The sequence below is a fragment of the Macaca fascicularis genome, chromosome 10 (genome assembly GCF_037993035.2).
Source record: "Macaca fascicularis isolate 582-1 chromosome 10, T2T-MFA8v1.1".
Classification (NCBI taxonomy): Eukaryota; Metazoa; Chordata; class Mammalia; order Primates; family Cercopithecidae; genus Macaca; species Macaca fascicularis.
In genome coordinates, this window is record NC_088384.1 from 92047196 (window position 1) to 92069261 (window position 22066).

The 22066-nt window shown below is 46.7% G+C and overlaps 1 protein-coding gene across 4 annotated transcripts in view; it reads left to right on the plus strand.

Annotated features, from left to right (window-relative positions):
* The window catches only part of CNBD2 (cyclic nucleotide binding domain containing 2), a 77979-nt gene that overhangs the window by 8073 nt on the left and 47840 nt on the right, over positions 1–22066 (plus strand). For 2 of the 4 annotated variants that reach the window (XM_045362863.3, XM_045362864.3), the window contains exons 1-4: positions 8104–8327; positions 12586–12723; positions 15582–15635; positions 19323–19486. In XM_045362863.3, coding sequence (XP_045218798.1) covers positions 8277–8327; positions 12586–12723; positions 15582–15635; positions 19323–19486 — 407 coding nt within the window. In that variant the 5' untranslated portion in view covers positions 8104–8276. Of the gene's footprint in view, positions 1–8103; positions 8328–12585; positions 12724–15581; positions 15636–19322; positions 19487–22066 lie in introns of those variants that run through there. The other 2 variants (XM_065523045.2, XM_005568887.5) reach the window with 2 other exon arrangements.

Here is a 22066-nt window from a genome sequence, read left to right on the forward strand (position 1 = left end):
CACCCCACTCCCCTACTTCTCCTTGGTGCCAGTGGGACCAGAGAGGCTCCCAGAGCCAGCCGGTCCATCACCATCCCAATGTTCTACTGAAGGTGTGGTAAGTTGTGCCCTCAAGGTGCAGCCCCCTTTTTTGGAGAACTTCGAGTTTTGCCAGCTCTCCCTGAGGCCTGCAGCCATAGCGTTCTCTACTGGCATTAACCTTCTGGATCTTCTCAGCACCCCTCATTGCCACACAGGCTGATGTGATAGCTTGCAACTCTCAGCACCGTCACCCGTCACCCTCTGGCCCCTGGAGTGCTCAACCCAGAAAGGCTGGGAAGTTAATGCCTCCAGGAGCAGCTCTCAAGTGAACACTTCTGAGTCATGCTTCCTGCAGTCTTACTAGGGTCCCCAGGACATTGGAGCCCCACTGGCCCACAGGGGTGACGTGTTCTTGCACCTCTGTCAAAAAATAAAAATTTATGGAAGAGCCTGTGATTATTCTCCTTAGCTGTGTTAACATAATGAATTATGTTTCTATAATTAACCATCTTTGCACTCCCGGAATGATGTGTTATTTTTACAGGTACTACTGAATTCTATTTGCTTATATTTTAAGATTTTAAAAACAATATTTATAAATGAGATGAATCTGTAGCTTTCTGTTTTTGTGTAACCTCTCTTAGGTTTCAGTGTCAGTATTCTCACTTCATTACAATAATTTGGTAGTTTTCCTTCTTTTTAGGCTCTGGAACAGTTGAAGAAACATTGAGATTATTTGGAGTTGCCTATAAAACCTTTAGGACCTGGTGCTTTTTTCTTTTTAGGTGGTGGTGGTGGTGAGAGACCTCTTTTACAGCTTCTCTACTTCTACAACAATTAGTCTATTTAGGCTGGACATGGTGGCTCACAGCTATAATCCCAGCACTTTGAGAGGCTGAAGTGGAAGGACTGCTTGAGCCCAGGAGTTCAAGACCAACCTGGGCAACATAGTGAGACCAGATCTCTACAAATTAAAAAATTAGTTAGTCATGGTGGTGCACACCTGTGGTCCCAACTACTTGGGAGGCTGAGGTGGGAGGATCACCTGAGTCTGGGGAGGTAGAGGCTGCAGTGAGCTGTGATCATGCCACTGCACTCTGGCCTAGGGGATAGAGTGAGACCTTGTCTCCAAAGTATAAAAAAAAAAAAAAAAGGGAAAGAAAATCAGAAAATTAGTCTACTTAAATGGTTTCGGTAGGTCACGGTGGCTCATGTCCCTTGACCTCGGGAGGCCAAGGTGGGCGGATCACTTGAGGTCAGGAGTTGGAGACCATCCTGGCCAACATGGTGAAACCCTGTCTTTACTAAAAATACAAAAATTAGACAGGCACGATGGTGGGTGCCTATAATCCCAGCTACTCAGGAGGCTGACACAGGAGAATCGCTTGAACCCGGGAGGCAGAGGTTGCGGTGAGCCAGGATCGTGCCACTGCACTCCAGCCTGAGCAACAGAGAGAGAGACTGTCTCAAAAATAAATAAATAAATATGTAAATAGTTTCTATTGGGGTCACTTTGGTAAATTATTTTTTCCTAAAAGATTATTCATGGCCGGGCGCGGTGGCTCACGCCTGTAATCCCAGCACTTTGGGAGGCCGAGGCGGGCGGATCACAAGGTCAGGAGATCGAGACCACGGTGAAACCCCGTCTCTACTAAAAATACAAAAAATTAGCCGGGCGCGGTTGTGGGCGCCTGTAGTCCCAGCTACTCGGGAGGCTGAGGCAGGAGAATGGCGTGAACCCGGGAGGCGGAGCTTGCAGTGAGCCGAGATCGCGCCACTGCACTCCAGCCTGGGCGACAGAGCCAGACTCCGTCTCAAAAAAAAAAAAAAAAAAAAAAAAAGATTATTCATAAAAATCTAGTATTTAAGTTTAAAAGACTAATTCAAATTCCTAAAAAAAAAAACCTCAGTTGAAACATGTCAGTAGGCTAGCTATGGCCTGTGAACTGCCATTTTGCAACCACTAGATAGAGAATTTTCGACCTGAAAGAGGCCCCGTGGATCCTATACTGGGGGTTGCAAACAGGTAACATGCCTGGCAGACGACTGACTTGTGTGAGGTGAAGACTTTAGTGAATTAGAGAGCCAATACCTCAACTAAAGACAAGCAAGTTAATTTTAAACAATATTTAAACCAAAACACTATGCAGGTCAAATAAAACTGTCTGCAAGTTCACTTGGCACATCACGTGCCATAGCTCGTTTGTGGCCTCTGCCAGCCCAGCCTCCTTCCTCATAACCACACCTCCCGAACATCTCACATTTTAGCTATGTCTCAGGCTCCCCAAACAGACCCTGCCCTTTCTTCGTGTATCTTTTTTTTTTTTTTGAGATGGAGTTTTGCTCTTGTTGCCCAGGCTGGGGTGCAATGGCGTGATCTCGGCTCACCGCAACTTCCGCCTCCTGGGTTCAAGCCATTCTCCTGCCTCAGCCTCCCGACTAACTGGGACTATAGGCATGCACCACCAAGCCCGGCTAATTTTTTATTTTTAGTAGAGATGTTCTCCATGTTGGTTAGGTTGGTCTCAAACTCCCAACCACGGAGTCTATCTCTGTCACCCAGGCTGGAATGCAGTGGCTCCATCTTGGCTCACTGCAACCTCTGCCTCCCAGGTTCAAGCGATTCTCCTGCCTCAGCCTCCCAAGTGGCTGGGACTACAGGCACCCACCACCACGCCTGGCTAATTTTTTTGTTTGTATTTTTGTAGAGACGGGGTTTCACCATGTTGGCCAGGATGGTCTCGATCTCCTGACCTCGTGATCCACCCGCCTCAGCCTCCCAAAGTGCTGGGATTACAGGCGTGAGCCATCGTGCCTGACCACCTCTTGATATATCTTTTTTTTTTTTTTTTTTTTAAAGATGGAGATTCACTCTGTCTCCAGGCTGGAGTGCAGTGCTACAGTCTCGGCTCACTGCAACCTCTGCCTCCCAGGTTCAAGAAACTCTCCTGCCTCAGCCTCCCAAGTAGCTAGGACTAGAGGTGCCCACTACCAAGCCCAGCTAATTTTTGTATTTTTAGTAGAGACGGGGTTTCATCATGTTGGCCAGGCTGGTCTCAATCTCTTGACCTTGTGATCTTCCCGCTTTGGTCTCCCAAAGTTCTGGGATTACAGACGTGAGCCACCGCTCCTGGCCTCATATATCTTTCATAGCTTTATTATAGCAAGACTTTCTCTGAGGATTTTACTTCCCCGCCATATTGTGAACTCCTGGTAAGCAGGGACCATGTCTTATTCACCTTCGTATGCTTTATAAACATTTGTTGTATAGCTTTTATAATCAGCAAAACAATAAGAATTTTTTTTTTTTGAGACGGAGTCTCGCTGTGTCTCCCAGGCTGGAGTGCAGTGGCGTGATCTCGGCTCACTGCAAGCTCCGCCTCCCGGGTTCACGCCATTCTCCCGCCTCAGCCTCCCAAGTAGCTGGGACTACAGGTGCCTGCCACCACGCCCGGCTAGTTTTTTGTATTTTTAGTAGAGACGGGGTTTCACCATGTTAGCCAGGATAGTCTCGATCTCCTGACCTTGTGATCCACCCGCCTCGGCCTCCCAAAGTGCTGGGATTACAGGCTTGAGCCACCGCGCCCGGCCTTTTTTTTTTTTTTTGAGATGGAGTTCTCACTCTGTCACCTAGGCTTGAGTGCAATGGCGCAATCTCTCACCTAGGCTTGAGTGCAATGGCTCGCTGCAACCTCCGCCTCCCAGGCTCAGATGATGCTCCCGCCTCAGCCTCCTGAGTAGCTGGGATTATAGGTGCATGCCCCCACACGGGGCTAGTTTTTGTATTTTTAGTAGAGACGGGGTTTCACCATGTTGGCCCGGCTGGCCTTGAACTCATGACCTCAGGCGATCCACCCGCATCAGCCTCTCAAAGTGTTGGAATTACAGGTGTGAGCCACCGTGCTTGACCGAATCTTCTCATCTTGAAAATAAATTGTTTGCCAGGCGCGGTGGCTCAAGCCTGTAATCCCAGCACTTTGGGAGGCTGAGACGGGCGGATCACTAGGTCAGGAGATCGAGACCATCCTGGCTAACACGGCGAAACCCCGTCTCTACTAAAAAATACAAAAAACTAGCCGGGTGAGGTGGTGGGCGCCTGTGGTCCCAGCTACTCCGGAGGCTGAGGCAGGAGAATGGTGTAAACCCGGGAGGCGGAGCTTGCAGTGAGCTGAGATCTGGCCACTGCACTCCAGCCTGGGTGACAGAGCCAGACTCAGTCTCAAAAAAAAAAAAAGAAATTGTTTGTGGAATTGAATCGAACTCCATTTTATACATTATGAAAATAAGGCCCCAAGTAGTTAAGTGACTTCCCTAAGATCACATAGGAATAGGACCAGTGCTCTTTTTGGCATTCTACCCTGTAATAGTTCGTTATAAAATCAGGAACTGTAATATAAATGAAACTTTCTTACTTTCTAGAACTGACTTTAATGCCTGACTCTGAATCCCCAGCCTGCCTCCTTGCAGATAATTTAATTTAGGATGTCTTCAGGTAAATTGAGATCCAATCCAGTAATTTTGAGTGGATATAATTTCAGGCTTATTGATTCATCTTGGGCCCGTTCAAAGCTCTCCAAACTTCCTGCCTCTTCTTCCCCAAAGCTGATCTAATTCCTAGAGAAATTGTACAACCACAGCTGGCAAGAGGTGAGGTTGGCAGTAACCATTTTCAGAGTCTCATCAGGTCTTAACTGGCATCATCTGAGGCCTCTTGTGAGCCTGGATACTTTCCTTGTCACTCTTGGATCCTCAGGCAGTTCAGAGGACTGATGGGACACCCCTCCTGCCTATAGCCATCTCCTACCATCTCTCTTGCCTTCTCCAGGCCCAGTTGTTTCTTTCAGAAGCCCCCTAAACTTTTGAAGGGGATCCTCTTATATTTCCTTCCTTAAAACTAGGTCTGCAGTGAGGGAGGCAAAAACTCCATACCTCATCTCTCTCTCTCTTTTTCTAAAACTTTCTCTTCTTTCTCTCTCTAAATTCTTTACCTCTTTTCTGTCCCTTCTCACCTCTGTGTGTGATTACTGCCCCACCCCAAGAGTGGCCTTTGTCTTTCTTCTCAGTTGACCAGCTGTCTTTGCTGCACTCAGTGCCTTTCTGTCTACCTATCAGTTGGAGGCGGGTTGACAGATACACCCCACGGGATAGGAATGGCAGAGCAGGTGATGCTGGAAATCAAGAGTTTTCAGGCCGGGCGCAGTGGCTCACGCCTGTAATCCCAGCACTTTGGGAGGTCAAGGCAGGTGGATCACGAGGTCGGGAGATCGAGACCATCCTGGCTAACACGGTGAAACCCCGTCTCTACTAAAAATACAAAAAAAAATTAGCTGGGTGTGGTGGCAGGCGCCTGTAGTCCCAGCTACTCGGGAGGCTGAGGCAGGAGGATGGTGTGAACCCATGAGGCAGAGCTTGCAGTAAGCTGAGATCGCGCCACTGCACTCCAGCCTGGGCAACAGAGCGAGACGCCATCTCAAAAACTAATTAAAAAAAAAAAAAGAAATCACAGTTTTCTACTGAGGATCCTGGTGAAAGAGCAAACTGAGATACTTAATTGTCATCTTTAATAGAAAAAACCGCTTTAGAGCCTATATTTTTCTGTACCTTTAGAAAGACCCCAGAGATTTGAGTTCTAGTTACCAAATTCCATTCAATATTTGATACTTGATTTGGGTGAGGTCTTCTGTTTTGCTGAGTTTTTTAAATTGTCCTGATTTAACCAGACTTATGGGGCAGTACTTTGCACTCACATTCCAGGGCCTCCAAGTTGTAAGTCTCAGAGTGGTCCCTGGCCTAAGGTGCTGGATGGATGAACCTACTCCCAGCCTAGAAGCCTCCCACTGTAACCAAGTACACCCACTTTTCTATGAGATAGAGAATGAGGTATCTTTTTAAATCAACTTTTTCCTCTTCTTTCTTTTCATCTTTTTCTTCTGTTCCCCACTTCCTACTTAGCTGATTAGAAATGCAGTTATAACCTTTTACTTTCCCTTCACCAGACACTCCTACAGGGCAAGTGTATCTGTGTGCTTACTTAAAAGCTCCAGAGTAGAAACCTCTCCCACCAGATTGCCTTGAGAGACAATAGTCAATTTACAAACAAAAGTATGCCTGCCAGGAAACTCTACCCCACCTGGAGAGTATCTCCAGACAAGGCCACTTGACAACTTAGTTCTGCCCAAGATGGTGTCAGCTGACCAGGTGGTAGCCAAGGCATCAAAGTCAAAGTGAGTCATGCGGACTCCCACCTGCTCATTCCCCAGTCTGCATGCCAGTTATGCCAAATCCCCTCCCCGCCCCGCTTTTTTTTTTTTTTTTTTTGAGACAGAGTCTCGCTCTGTCATCCAGGCTGGAGTGCAGTGGTGCTTACTGCCACCTCTGCCTCCTGGGTTCAAGTGGTTCTCTTGCCTCAGCCTCCTGAGTAGCTGGGATTACAGGTGCATGCTACTACGCCCAGCTAATTTTTGTATTTTTAGTAAAGACGGAGGGATTCACCATGTTGGTCAGGCTGGTCTCGAACTCCTGACCTTGTGATCTGCCCGCCTCGGCCTCCTAAAGGGCTGGTGTTACAGGTGTGAGCCACCGAGCCCGGGCCCCAAGTCCCCTTTAAAAGCCCCCACTCTCTGCTCCAAAAGCAAAGAGAGACTCTAAGGCAGGAAGCCTATACTGTTCCCCTTAAGCTAACTTTGGAATCAAAAGTCACTTTCTTTATACCAGACCTTGCTTTTTTTTTTTTTTTTTTTTTTCAGGTGAAATATCTCTCTGTCACCCAAGCTGGAGTGCAGTGGCACAATCTCGGCTCACTGCAACCTCTACCTCCCGGGTTCAAGTGATTCTCCCACTTCAGCCTCCTGAGTAGCTGGGATTACAGGCACCCACCACCTCACCCAGCTAATTTTTTGGTATTTTTAGTAGAGATGGGGTCTTACCATGTTGGCCAGGCTGGACCAGACCTTGCTTCTGTTAATTGGATGCTATAAATGAAGAGGAAGTGTACCTGAAATTTAGCTACAGTGCTTTCCTTTCTTTCTTTCTTTCTTTCTTTTTTTTTTTTAAAAAGGCCCTGGCCGGGAGTGGTGATTTACGCCTGTAATCCCAGCACTTTGGGAGGCTGAGGCAGGCGGATCACTTGAGGTCAGGAGCTTGAGACCAGCCTGGGCAACATGGTGAAACCCTGTCTCTACTAAAAATACAAAAATCAGCTGGGGCATGGTGGCGCACGCCTGTAATCCCAGCTACCTGGGCGGCTGAGGCAGGAGAATCACTTGAACCTGGGAGGCAGAGGTTGCAGTGAGCTGAGATCGGGCCACTGCACTCCATCCTGGGAACAAAGTGAGGCAGTGTCTCAAAAACAAAAAAAAAAACAACCCTGTCTTTGCAGGACAGGTGAGCCCCCAAATTGAGACTTAACTCAGAAGAGTTCTTGGCTTTGCCCAAGGAAGGAATTCAAGGGTGAGCTGGTGGTGTTAGACAGCAATCTTTTATTGAATAGTGCTTCTCCTTGTGGAGCAGGGCTAACTCATAAGCAGTGAATCCAGAGTCGGCATCCATTGTATGGGATGTTGGCAACTGTATTTATACTCACCTCTAATCCCTTCTCAGCCTTTTGGCTAAGATCAAGTGTAATGTACTCATTCCTACCCACTTTCAATCACATGCAAATTAAGGGGCAGATTAATGCAAATTGAGGGGTGAGTTTTTAGAGCTTTCTAGGAAAGAGGTGGCAACTTCTTGGTCATTGCCAAGACACTTGTAAACAGTCATGGCACTGGTGGGAGTGCCTTATGCTAATGAGGGATGGGGACAGCTAGGGGGTCCTAGATCCTGTTTTGGTCAGCAGGGTTGTGACCAGAAAACAAGTCCTGCATTCTCCTATCTCACCAGGACTCTGGCTGCCATTTAGCTACTTTGAGCCCCAGTCTCCTATGTATGGAGTTGGGTAAAAGTTTGGGTGGTTGTGAGGATTAGCTGAGATAATGCCTGTGAGTATCCAATAAATGTTAGACTCCCACATTCCAATCCCTGTGCCCCCTGCCTCCAGAATCTTTCATTGTGACCTTAGGAGATTCTGAGAATGATATTCTCAGAGCAGGGCTTCCAGTAGCTGATGGTATGGTGGGAGGAGTGGAGTGCAGCTCTTGCTTTGTGACTAAGGAAATCTATTTGTTTCTAGTATTATTGGATTCTTGGGGAAGATTTTGTAGTCCTCCCCTTGAAAGGCAAAGGGGCTAGTTGTGCCATTTGCCCTCCCAGGAACCATGAGGAGATACATGGTAACTTATGCCTGGCAGCTCCTGAAGAAGGAACTGGTGAGGAGGGGCAAGGGTCCTGGGAGGGAAGAGCAGAAACTTGAACAGACAGGTGTTTTGAGGAAGGTAGATGCAGGTATAGGAGGGGGTCTTGGATAAATGGTGGTTATCCTGTACCTTTTGGAGTCACAGCATGGCACAAAGGAGGGACCGGACCCCTGTCCTGTAGCCTACCAGCCCCTGACACTGGGCAAGCCATAGGCCACACAGAGCCACTGAGTCCTGTTCTGTGCCCACTCTTCCTGCTATTATGAGATCCAGAGAGAACAAGGCAGGGTAGCAACATAGAGTCATAGGTTAAGCTTGTGAACTCTGAAGCCGGACTACCTGGGTTTAAATCCCCATCACCTATTAGTCATGTGACCCTAGGCAAGTTGCTTGGTTTGCTGTGCCTTTATTTTCTCTGTAAAGTGAGATGATAATATTAGTACCTACTGCGTACATTGACTGATTAAATGATTTACATATTAGAATAGTGTTTTGGATAATGCCTGACAATAGTAAATTGTACTCAATAAGTATTAATTTTATTTATAAAGTACCTTTCCCCATATTTCCATAGATACCTAATTTTTAAGAAATACAACATTACAGGTGCAGGGAAAGCTCTTTACCATCCCATGCCCCTTTATTTCTCTTTACCAGTAACCACTTTCCTGAAGTTGGTGTCACCCTATTTGTATTTTTATATATTATCACATGTATATATATCCATAAGCAATATATAGTATGTGGCACACTTTTTAAAAATGATACCATAAATAGCATCATAGTTCTTTTTTCCCCACTCAAATTCATTTCAGCTTTATCCACATTGACACACACAGACTTAGTGCTATGTTCAATCCTGTGACTGTACCATAATGTATTGATCCCTTCAATCCCTACTAATGGATACTTGTTTTTAGCCATTCATTGTTACACACAATGTTGCCATGATTACCGTCATGGCTATCCCCTTGTACATGTATGTTTCTCTGAAGAGGACACATAAAGTACATACAATTCCTCCATTGTGAAGTACACACGTCCTCAACTTTACATAATGTTGCCAAATTGCTCTTCAACATGGTTGTACCATGTTTCCCAGTTCCCAGTGATAAGTGCAAAATAGTACCTTGTTATTACTTTAATTTCCATTTCCATTATTTCTAGCAGTGTTAAGAATGGTTTCACAATTTGGCTAGGGCATGGAGGCTCATGCCTGTAATCCCAGCACTTTGGGAGGCTGAGGCAGAAGGATCACTTGAAGCCAGAGTTGGAAACCAGCCTGGGCAACAAAGTGAAATCCCCTTTTTACAAAAAATATAAATATAAATACAAATGAATAAAAACAATCTTTTCACAATTATAGGTAATTCGAACTTTCCCTTTGAATTACCTTTGCTCATTTTGCTATTGGGTTATTTGTATTTTTCTTTTGATTTGTAGGATTACAAAAAATAAATTTTGGATCATAATCCTTTGTTAATTATGTACATAGCAAGTATATTTTTCCAGTCTTTAGTTTGTCATCTCACTTTGTTTACGATATACTTTAAAAAGAATATTCTCTTTTTTCCTTTTTTTTTTTTTTTTTTTTGAGACGGAGTCTCGGTCTGTCGCCCACGCTGGAGTGCAGTGGCCGGATCTCAGCTCACTGCAAACTCCGCCTCCCGGGTTTACGCCATTCTCCTGCCTCAGCCTCCCGAGTAGCTGGGACTACAGGCGCCCGCCACCTCGCCTGGCTAATTTTTTGTATTTTTTAGTAGAGACGGGGTTTCACTATGTTAGCCAGGATGGTCTCGATCTCCTGACCCCGTGATCCGCCCGTCTCGGCCTCCCAAAGTGCTGGGATTACAGGCTTGAGCCACCGCGCCCGGCCCTCTTTTTTCCTTTTTTTGTTTTTATTTATTTTTTATTTTATTTATTTTTTTGAGACAGAGTCTCACTCCATTGCCCAGGCTGGAGTGCGGTGGCACAATTTCAGCTCACTGCAACTTCCACCTCCCAGGTTCAAGCGATTCTGGTGCCTCAGCCTCCCGAGTAGCTGGGATTACAGGCACCCACCACCACACCTGGCTAATTTTTGTTTTTTTGGTACAGATGGGATTTCACCATGTTGGCCAGGCTAGTCTCAAACTCCTGGTCTCAAGCGATCAGCCCACCTTGGCCTCCCAAAGTGCTAGGATTACAGGCATGAGCCATGGTGCCAGAGCTGTTTTTTTTGTTTTTTGTTTCTTGTTGTTGTTGTTGTTGTTGCAGGGTCTTGCTCTGTTACCCAGGCTGGAGTGCAGTGGTGCGATCATAGCTTATTGCAACCTTGAACTCCTGTGCCCAAGCAATCCTCCTGCCTCAGTCTCCTGAGTAGCTGGGACTATAGGCGAGTGCCACTGTGCCTAGTTAATGATATACTTTTCAACAGAAGTTAGTAAACAGAGACTTTTATTTATTTTTTGCATTTTTTTCTAACCCCTCCCCAAACTAAAGTTTTTGCATTTTTTTATTGGAAAATTTTCAAACATAGAAGTTGAAATATTTTACATATGTATGTATATGTATCATCCTCTAGATCTATCATTCACCATTTTGTTCTATTGGCTTTATGTATTTTTTTTTCTTTTTTTGTGGTGGGGGGGGCTCTTGTTGCCCGGGCTGGAGTGCAATGGCATGATCTCAGCTCCCTGCAACCTCCGCCTCCTGGGTTCAAGTGATTCTCCTGCCACAGCCTCCCTGGTAGCTGGGATTATAGGCATGCGCCACCACACCTGGCTAATTTTTTATTTTTAGTAGAGGCGGAGTTTCTCCATGTTGGTCAGGTTGGTCTCAAACTCCCAACCTCAGGTGATCCGCCCACTTCGGCCTCCCAAAGTGCTGGGATTACAGGCATGAGTCACCGTGCCCGGCCTGGCTTTATGTATTTGTATATGTGTTTGCTGAATTGTTTGAAAGTAAGCTGCATACTTTATGACATATCTTTCTTAAAAATAATGACATTACCCACATAACCAAATACCACTATTATACAAAGAAAATCAGCACTGATTTCCTAATATTATCTAATGTGCAGTCATATTCAATTTCCTTATTTGTCCCTAGAGTGCCTTTGCTCTGTCACCCAGGCTGGAGTGCAGTGGCGCGACCTCAGCTCACTGCAACCTCCGCCTTCCAGGTTCAAGTGATTCTCCTGCCTCAGCCTCCCAAGTAGCTGGGACTACAGGCACGCACCACCATGCCAGGCTAATTTTTGTATTTTTAGGAGAGACAGGGTTTCACTATGTTGGTCATGCTGGTCTCAAACTCCTGACCTCAAGTGATTCACCCACCTTGGCCTCCCAAAGTGCTGGGATTACAGGCGTGAGCCGCCGCACCTGGCCTAGAGTGCCTTTTATAGCTTGTTATCATGAATCAGTATCCAGTCAAGAAGCATACCGTTGGTATATCTCTTGAATCTTTGTTAATCTAGAGCAGCCCCCATGTCTTGTTTTTTTCATCATGAAATTGACTTTTTGAAGAAACTGGGTTCATTGATTTATAGATTGTTCTACATCCTGGATTTTTCCCTATCCTCTGTATTCACTTGTTCTCAGTCCCAATTCCAAATTCCTGGGGAAAAGATAGGGTGGCCCATCTTGGATTAGGTGTTATATTAGTTTTCTACGGCTGCCATAACAAATTACCACAATTTCATGGCATAAAACAGAGCAGATTTATTATATTACAGTACTGTAGGCGAGAAGTCTGACACAGATGTTCTTGTTCTAAAATCAAGGTGTGAGCATTCCTTTCTCAAGGCTCACAGCCTTTTCTGCTTCTAAAATCTACCCACATTCCTTGGCTTGTGGGCCCTTCATCTTGACAGCCAACAGTGTTGCATTCCTCTTACCATTATTCCTCAGATCTATCTGATTCTAAAATTCAGGTTTTGTACATCGTACCTATACTGCCTGCAATTAGTTGTGCCACTTATTTTGTGGATGGAAGTGAAGGATTTGACATTTAATTGGTTTGCTGGTACATAATGACTGGCTTCTGGGGAGAGGAGATGCCCTGACTAGTAGCTGCCAATTTCTGTGGCATAAGTACTCCTACCGTGGCCAGTTTCAAGCTACCAACTTAATTTCAGGGGGCTTGCAAACTTCCTGAAAATGTAACCATCACTCCAGTACACTACTGCATTTAATCCTGGTAAATTTTACCTTGTTCAGCGCCATCCAGCCTGCTGTTGACTGTTGAGAACAGATTGTTTCTATTGATCTTGTTTGCTTTGTTTTCATAGGGACTGTACCAGTTTGCCACGGATATCATCGTAATGATCCGAGTGTGTAAAATGTTTCGCCAAGGCCTCAGGGGATTCCGGGAATATCAAATCATTGAGAGTGCTCACTGGAAGCACCCTATCTTCTCCTTCTGGGATGTAAGCAGCTGGGCTCAGCAGGATTATGACGGCTTAAAGAGGGCAATAAATTGCAACCTACTTCCTGGCCCAAGCTCAGAACTGAGAAAGAAGACAAAAGGAAAAGCAGATGAGAGACTCAGTGGTCACTTTTATTAATGACCAGACTTCTGTTGGAGAGGGTGACTTATATCATCAACCAAGAGGTTTACCTAATACCGAACCCCAGATTTAGACAGCCTTACATGCCTAGCCACAGGCAATGCTGGACCAAGGCAGTCTCCACTGCAACAGCAGGCCTGCTGCTGAAACTCATGGCAGGGAAAGGTGGAGCAAAATATGGGCTCAGAGGGAAGGAGCAATCATGCCTAGTTTTTCTCTTTCCAGATTCATCAAAGAGTTTAAGTCACTCCTCAGTGTAGAAGGAGAGAGGCCAGTAGAGTTCTACTAATACACCTCCCTCCGTGTGGAAAGAAACCTTGGGAGTGGAGAAGTGGTCTCCATTTCAACAGTGATCAAAAGAGCCAGAAGCAATCCAAGAGTCACAATAACCAGGGTTTTCTGAACGCCCACATGCTGACTTTGTTCGTGTGTCTACTTTCTTTCCTACACCCCTACTTCGGCGCAGGGGGCATTTTCAGGGCCTTGTTCACTGTGGTGACCGTGTTTCTTTTCTTTTCTTGAGACAGAGTCTTGCTCTGTCACCCAGGCTGGAGTGCAGTGGTGCATCTTGGCTCACTGCAAGATCCATCTCCCGGGTTCACGCCATGCTCCTGCCTCAGCCTCCCTAGTAGCTGGGACTACAGGCGCCCGCCACCGCACCCGGCTAATTTTTTGTATTTTTAGTAGAGACAGGGTTTCCACCTTGTTTGCCAGGATGGTCTCGATCTCCTGACCTCGTGATCCGCCCGCCTCGACCTCCCAAAGTGCTGGGATTACAGGCGTGAGCCACCGCGCCTGGCCTGGTAATCATGTTTCTAGATTTTCTAAAAGGTCCCAATTTAAAGTATTTTATCCCAGTGGTAGATCATGTGCCCTTCTTTAGCTCAGAAAAGTTGGTCACCCTTCTGCTAACTTGTTCTGGTTCCCCAGAGGTGTCTTCGTTGCTACTGGGTGTGTTGCTCAGGGCTTCAGAGTTTCCCCAGCAATCACCTGGACAGATCCTGCCCATTTTTCTGTTGTTTCAGGAATGACTAGAGCCAGTCCCCACCCCTCTTGCATCTAGTGATTCACTCCAAGAAATTTCCCTAAAGGGCTTCTGACAGATGGTGGCCAAAGAAAGGGGGATACGGGGCTGGTGATGGGGGAAGGTTAGGCAGCCTTAGAGTGGTTTCTAAGGGGCCAGCAGATAATGTAACTAGTGTGTATGTAGCTGAGTTTAAGATAGAGCAGGCCAGCTGGAGAGGAAAGATATGCCTCATCTAAAGACATTCAGATACAAAGACTATATTTTAAGACCCTGTGCCGGCCAAACCAAACAAGGCTGCAGCCCTGTGGTTGGGCTGAGATGAAAAACGAATGGAGTGGAAGAACTGTAACCAAAAGACGTAGGTTAGCTCTCAGGAAGGACCTCCTGACTCTCAGGGTGGCATGCAGTGGTGATGCAATGGGCCCAAAGATCAGAGGACTTTGGTTACCAGAAGATGTGGCCTGATGCTTGGGGCATATGGAAGCTAAGATGCAGAGTCACTTGTTGTTGGGGGAGTGGGAGGCTAAGCCTAACCACATTGGCAGCCAGAGTGGCTTGAGCAGAGCAGAAGCCTCTCAAGGGCAGCCTATAAGGGTCATAGGGTTGTCAGATGGAGCACTGGGCAGCTGGAGTGCAGGATCAGGTGGGGAGCCCTAGATAGCTTCCGTAGATGTGTGAATCTGGATGTTTCTGAGCACTGCCTCTTTCCTTCAGTAGCCTCCCTGAGAAGCACCATATGGCTTTGCAAAGGAAAACAGGTGGTGGGGGCGAGACAGGGGTCTGAGGGGCTCCAAGGAACAAATGACCTGTGGCTTGAGGCCACACTCCAGACATGGCATTGGGTTTGCTGAAAACCTTGAGTTGGGGTCTCAGCTGGACCATGACTTACTGTGTGATCCTTGGGCAAGTTCCTTCACAACCTCTGTCCCACATGGGGCTTAGTAAGACCTGCTTTGTCCTGATAACTAAATGGAGTGACAGGGAAGATACACCGTGCTTGGCTCATTAAAGGCACTTAACAAAGGCTGGCTTCATTTGTTCCTTTTTTTTTTTTTTTTTTTTTGAGTTGGAGTCTCACTCTGTCACCCAGGCTGTAGTACAGTGGCGTGATCTCAGCTCACTGCAAGCTCTGCCTCCCGGGTTTATGCCATTCTCCTGCCTCAGCCTCCCGAGTAGCTGGGACTACAGGCGCCCGCCACCACGCCTGGATAATTTTTTGTATTTTTAGTAGAGACGGGGTTTCACCATGTTAGCCAGGATGGTCTCGATCTCCTGACCTCGTGATCCGCCTGCCTCAGCCTCCCAAAGTTCTGGGATTACAGGCATGAGCCACCATGCCCAGCCTGTTCCTTTCTTTTTATCCTTCCTTTTCTTCCTCCTCTATACTTGTTTGTTTGCTGCTTTTTCCCCTTCTTTTTCTCTCTCCTTTCCTATTTCCTCTTTATCCTCCTTTCCTTCTCCCCACTCCCATATTTCTCTGCCTTCACCATATATTGTCAATGCTGGACCCAAGCCTAGTGCTGAGTTGGGGCTTTTGAGCAGAGGCAGGCCTGAAAGGGCCAGCTGCAAGGAGGTTTCCCATGGCTTCCTGCCCACCATGGTGGTCCAGGTACACAGGAGGGCTCTAGATGCAAAGTTCTAGGGGCAGTCTTGCTGATTCTCCCTCTTCTCCCTGCCCTCTTTCTTTCAGAAAAAGATACAAAGCCGAGTCACATTTGATACCATGGACTTCATTGCAGAGGAGGTATGCATAGATCGAACCTTGCTGTGGGGGAATTTTCTTTCTGCACCCTGGCTTGGAAGAAACCCTGGCTGGGCATCAGCAGAGCTGGTTTCAGTCTAGTCTCTGCCACAAACTCAGCTTGTTACCCTGAGTTGGCCACTTCATTTCCTCATTAATAAAGTGGCTGATCTCAGTGATTCCTTCCATCCCTGGAGCTCCAAGACTGCGTATCTAGGAACCAGCTGTCACTGCATAGTTGAGCAGAACCAATGGGAGAGAGTCCCTGGGCTTGGACCCATGGGAAAACAGCAGGAAAAGAAAAAGCAGAGGATGTGAGAGTCCCAGAGAAAGGAAGAATTTGGGTGGTGGGAAAGGACTGACTTGTGTGAATTCTGGTTCTGCCCTGAATTCTCTGAGAGATGCTGGGCACACCTCTCACACCTGGGTGTCAGATACCCTTCAAGAGTCTTATTCGGGTGCAGCGCACCTGTTGACACTCAGAAGGCTGACGTGGGAGGATCACTTGAGGCCAGGAGTTCAAGACTGCAGTGAGCTATGGTCATATCACTGCATTCCAGTCTGAGTGAGAGAGCGAGGCCCCCTCTCTAAAAAAGAGTCCTCTCATTTTGATGAGGGAATGCTTTTATATCTGTGGGAGCTTTGGACTGTGTGACTTGTTCCCTGAATTTCAGTCTCATCATTGTTATCTTCTTGGCTTCTCTCCACGATATCCTGGGTATTAAATATTAAAATCCAATTTAAAATTTAAAAGAGCCTACCTATTTATAGGGAAGATCTGAAATTCTCACCAGTGCAGACCTGACTTGACCTGGCTTGGAGTAGCCATGTTGTTTTTTTTCTCGGGGAACGGGGAAAGAACAGAACTTTATAATGGGTGTCAGGGCCACCTGTGCCCATCTCCTGCCCCACCTCTTTCTCTTCTTGGAGCCCAGGTATGGCTTCTGTTGCCTGCCTCTCCTGGGCACAGCCTTATTTTTTCGCGCACCCTTGTGTATGAAGCATACTCAGTTCAGTCATCCAAGCCCTGTGTCTCTTCAGCTCTTCAGGCTGGCTGGTGTGTGACACTGGGCACTGAAGGTTAATCAGGCTCTATCCTTCAGGCAGGAGAAACTAGGGGCCTATGTGAGAGCCACAGCACTCTAGATGTGAGGGCAAGTCTGTGCACCGCAGTAGAGGGAGGGAAGAGGCACAGAGGGAAAATTCTTTCTCATGGGCAAGGCCTATCGGTGGCCCTCAATTAAATCATGCCTGACTCTGGTTCCAACATAGAGAAGAGCAGAGAGCCAATTTATCCTCCCATCTCACCCTTCTGAGTAACTGGCATTACAGGTGTGCACTCCTGAGCCCAGCTGGAGACTCAATGTAAAAACCAGCCCTTTGGCCAGATGTGCTGGCTCACGCTTGTAATCCCAGCACTTTGGGAGGCCTAGGCAGGAAGATTACCTGAGCCCTGGAGTTTTAGACCCATCTGAGCAACATACTGAGACCCTGTCTCTACTAAAAATTAAAAAATAAAAATAATCAGCTGGGCATGGTGGCTCACACCTGTAATCCCAGAATTTTGGGAGGCTGAGGTGGGAGGATTGCTTGAGCCTGGGAAATGGAGGTTGCAGTGAGCTATGACTGTGCCACTGCACTGTAGTCCGGGTGACAGAGTGAGACCCTGTCCCCCTGCCCCCACCCCACCCCCAAAAAACAATGAGCCCAGCCCTTTGAGTGATGCTAATGAGTATGGGGTTTCTTAGGGGTGATGAAAAGCTTCCAAAATAGTGTGGTGATTGTTGTACAACTCTGTGAATACATTTAACACTGAATTGTACACTTTAAATGGTGACTTACAAGGCATGTGAATTATATCTAAGTAAAAATTATATATAATATATAGTACACACACATACATAGTTATATAACCTGCCCCTCAGCACAATATTTGGATTCTGATGGAAAGCTAAGCCTCAGTATAGTCCATATTGAGCCTCTAATAATGCTGAACTTCTCATAGAGAACCCTTAGTATTAGAGAGGCTTAGAATCATAGACTCAATTATTGCAGCAACTGTCAGACAGTGGAAACAATGGATACATTTTTAAAACATTGTTTAGAAAAACACTGAAGAAAGCAAGTTGCCCAAGTGATGTCTACAGTCTGACATTTATGTAAATTTTTTATTTTTAGTTTTTGAGACAGAGTCTCGCTCTGTCATCCAGGCTGAAGTGCGGTGATGCAATCACAGCTCACTGCAACCTCAACCTCCCTGGGCTCAAGCGGTCCTCCCATTTTAGTGCCCCTCAGTAGCTAGGACTACAGGTGTGTGCCACTATGCCTGGCTTTTTTGTTTGTTTGTTTGTTTTTGAGACAGAATCTTGCTCTGTCGCCCAGGCTGGAGTACAGTGGAGTGATCTGGGCTCACTACAAGCTCCGTCTTCTGGGTTCACGCCATTCTCCTGCCTCAGCCTCCCGAGTAGGTGGGACTAAAGGTGCCCGCCACCATGACTGGCTAATGTTTTGTATTTTTAGTAGAGATGGGGCTTCACCATGTTAGCCAGGGTGGTCTTGATCTCCTGACCTCGTGGTCTGCCCGCCTCGGCCTCCCAAAGTGCTGGGATTACAGGTGTGAGCCACCGCACCCGGCCCAATGCCCAGCTAATTTTTAAATTTTTTGTAGAGATGAGGGTCTTGCCATGTTGCCCAGGCTGGTTTCGAACTCCTAGGCTCAAGTGATCCCCCTGCCTTGGCCTCCCAAGTGTTGGGATTATAGGCATGAGCCACTGTGCCCAGCATCCACTTCTTAATAATGTCAGAATGGCAATTATATTTCGACACAAGTTTTGGAGGGGACGTTCACTCTATAGCAAGAGCCTACTGAAGAAGGGGCTACTCTTTTAGCTAATATGACCCAGTGGGGACTCAATGAGGGTGTGGCAGCATCTGAGCTGAGACCAGAATGATGAGTCAGCCACGTCCACGAGAAAACCCAGGGAACAAATATTCCAGGCAGAAAAACAGCCCGGGCAGATACCTCAAGACAGAGCCAAGCTTAGCATGTGCCAGGAACCAGTAGAAAATTCCAGAGTAGAGAACAAAGGGAAGAGGTAGGAGATGAGGTTGGAGAGAAGCCATTGAGGGGTTTTCACAACTCACAGTGCCACTTCCTCAGCAGGTGGGAGTGGTAGGTGAATGTGCTGGTCCATGAGGCCTGGTTCACTTGAGAAGAAAAGGTTTAGCTAATAGTCTGTCTCTGGAAGGTTCTCTTTGCTCATTAGTCTCCTATAGCACGCTGAGGTCTGGGATGAGACACAGGCGAAGTTCTCCCCTGACTGCTCTGTGTGTGTGCTGAGCAGACTCTGCAGGACCACTGGAGCCCAGGGAAGCCTGTATTGCCTGGGAAGGTCAGTGAATAGCACAGGTCGGGGGATGTCAGCATTGATATGTGTCAGATCTATTCCTAATCCTGCCTGAGTTTCTTCATCTGTCAAATGGAATAACAGTTATTGGGCTGGCGAGGATGCAGTGAGATGGGCATGTAAAATGTTTATCCCAGTGCCTGACACACAGTAAGCACTCATCACATATCAGCCACTGTGGTACAGGGAACGGGAAAGTACGAGCAGTACTATGGGGTGTTGCCCGCTGGCCCATGGGCGAAACTGCTGGGTCCCCTGTATCACTCTGGTCCTCTCTCCCCAGGGTCACTTTCCTCCAAAGGCCATTCAGATCATGCAGAAGAAGCCTTCCTGGAGAACAGAGGATGAGATCCAGACCGTCTGTAACATCTTGCAGGTTCTGGATAGCTATCGGAACTACGCGGAGCCCCTTCAGCTGCTCCTGGCCAAAGTCATGCGCTTTGAACGGTCAGTGAGGGGCACAGCCCTTGGCCACCAAGCTGAGGCTGAACTGAGCAAAAGAGCCTGGCCGAGAAGGTGTGGCAGGTCCTGCCCACCCCTCTGTATAGTGTTAGCCATGAATGAAGTCTTCTGTCCATTCACTTTAGCACCCACTGCTATGGTTGCAGCACCCTTTATCTCACTCACTTATTGAGACTCTTAGAGAAGTAAAGGGCCATTAAATCTGGAGAGGATCTAGTAGGAACCTCAGAGAGGATCTGGTCCAATTCCCTCATTTTTCAGATAAGGAAACTGAGGCTCTGTGGGGGAAAATGGCTCCTTCTAGGTCACCCAGACCATAAGAAGCAGCGCTGAAACTGGAATCTAGGCTCTAAAAGTCAGAGTGGATCAGAGTTGATTGTACCGTATCTAGATAGGCACTAGCACAGGGTCTGTGAACTTGAATGAGAAATGTCTCTATTTTCATTAACCTCTAGATGAAATTTATTATTTCCTTCAATCATGAATATAAGCAACAAACCACTATCATATTAGCCATCCCTGTGACTTTTCACTAAAAGAAATCACAGATATTTTCACATCATATTTGAGTTGTTGCAGATTTCTCAAAAAATTTATGTTCATCACATCTTCAAAATGATGGTAGTTATTAGATCTGCCGCTAGATCTTGTTATTCAATGTCCTAATAAAGATACGAATATATTGCTTTATCAAAAATTTGGTTTACAAAAATTTGTTAACTATAATTATGTTGGATTTTATTTTATACACTTAAAACATTATTCAGATTAGCTGGGTGTGGTGGTGGGCGTCTGTAGTCCCAGCTACTCAGGAGACTGAGGCAGGATAATCGCTTGAACCCAGGAGCAGAGGTTGCAGTGAGCCGAGATTGTGCCACTGCGCTCCAGCCTGGGTGACAGAGTGAGACCCCATCTCCAAAAAACAAAAAACAAAACAAAACAAAGGAAAACATTATTCTGTGAATACTTTACCAGATTGTCTAAGGGTCCATAATACAAGAAGTGCCCTGTACTAGAAAAGTCTAAGAGGTACATGTGGAAATACTGCCATTTCCAGGCCATCTCAGTGGCTTCAAGAGGGTCAGCCTAGCAGAATATTTGGGCAAGGCTTGTCTTGAAAATACAAGATATGACTGGGCACAGTGGCTCATTCCTGTAATCCCAGCACTTAAAGAGGCCGAAGCAGGAGGATCCCTTGAGCCCAGGAATTTGGCCAGCCTTGGCAACATGGTGAGACCACATCACTACACAAAAAATAAAAAAAAAAATAGGTGGGCATGGTGGTGGTGGCATGCATCTGTAATCCCAGCTACTTGGGAAGCTGAGGCTGGATTACTTGAGCCTGGGAGATTGAGGCTGCAGCGAGCTGTGATTGCGCCACTGCACTGCAGCCTGGGCAACAGAGCAAGACTCTGCCTCAAAAAGAAAAAGAAAAGAAAAAAGGAAATCTAGGATTTAAATTGACCATAGGTTTGTACCCTAATATTTTCCTCCATGGAAGTCATAGTCTAAGGAGTAAGCTCTGACTTGATTGTGGCTTGCTGTGACAACTAACTACAGATTGAGACCCTTTGTGATCAGTGCAGATGCTCCCAGGGGGAGGTTATTACCCTTCAGCTGGCTTGGTCAAGAGTTTCCCAGAAGTTGTGTTTGAACAGGTAGCTTTGACAGGTGGAAGTGTAGATGAGGCAGAGAGGACCATTTGCTTTGTTCTAACCCAGTCAAGAAGAGTGTGTCACCACTGTCTATAAAGTAAGATTCTATGCCAGGCAGAGTGGTGTCATGGAAAGGAAAAGAACTGTGGCACTGGAAGCTCTGGAATTTTTGTTGTTGACAGAGGGTCTCGCTTTGTTGCCCAGGCTGGAGTGCAGGGGCGTGATCAAAGCTCACTGCAGCCTGGACCTCCCAGGCTCAAGCCTCCTGCCTTAGCCTCCAGAGTAGCTGGGACTACAGGCACACCACACCCAGTTATTTCTTTTAAATGTGTGTTTTTGTTTGTTTGTTTGTTTGTTTTTGAGACAGAGTCTTGCTCTGTCGCCCAGGCTGGAGTACAGTGGTGCGATCTCGGCTCACTGCAAGCTCCGCCCCCCGGGTTCACGCCATTCTCCTGTCTCAGTCTCCTGAGTAGCTGTGACTATAGGCGCCCGCCACCACACCTGGCTAATTTTTGTATTTTTTAGTACAGATGGGGTTTCACAATGTTAGCCAGGATGGCCTCGATCTGACTTCGTGATCCGCCCGCCTTGGCCTCCAAAGTGCTGGGATTACAGGCGTGAGCCACCGTGCCCAGCCTTAAATTTGTTTTTAGTGGAGATGAGTTCTTGCTATATTGCTCAGGTTGGCCTCGAACTCTTGAGTTCAAGCTATCCTCCTCTCTCAGCCTCCCAAAGTGCTGGGATTATAGGTGTGAGCCACTGTGTCCAGCTGAAGCTCTGGAATTTAATGTCTCATGTGCCCCATGTGACCTCAGGCAAGCCACTTAACCTTTCTGAGCTTCAGTATCCTCATCAGTGAAATAAGGATAATAATAAGATTTGGGGGAAGATCAATTGAGGTGTTACTGTG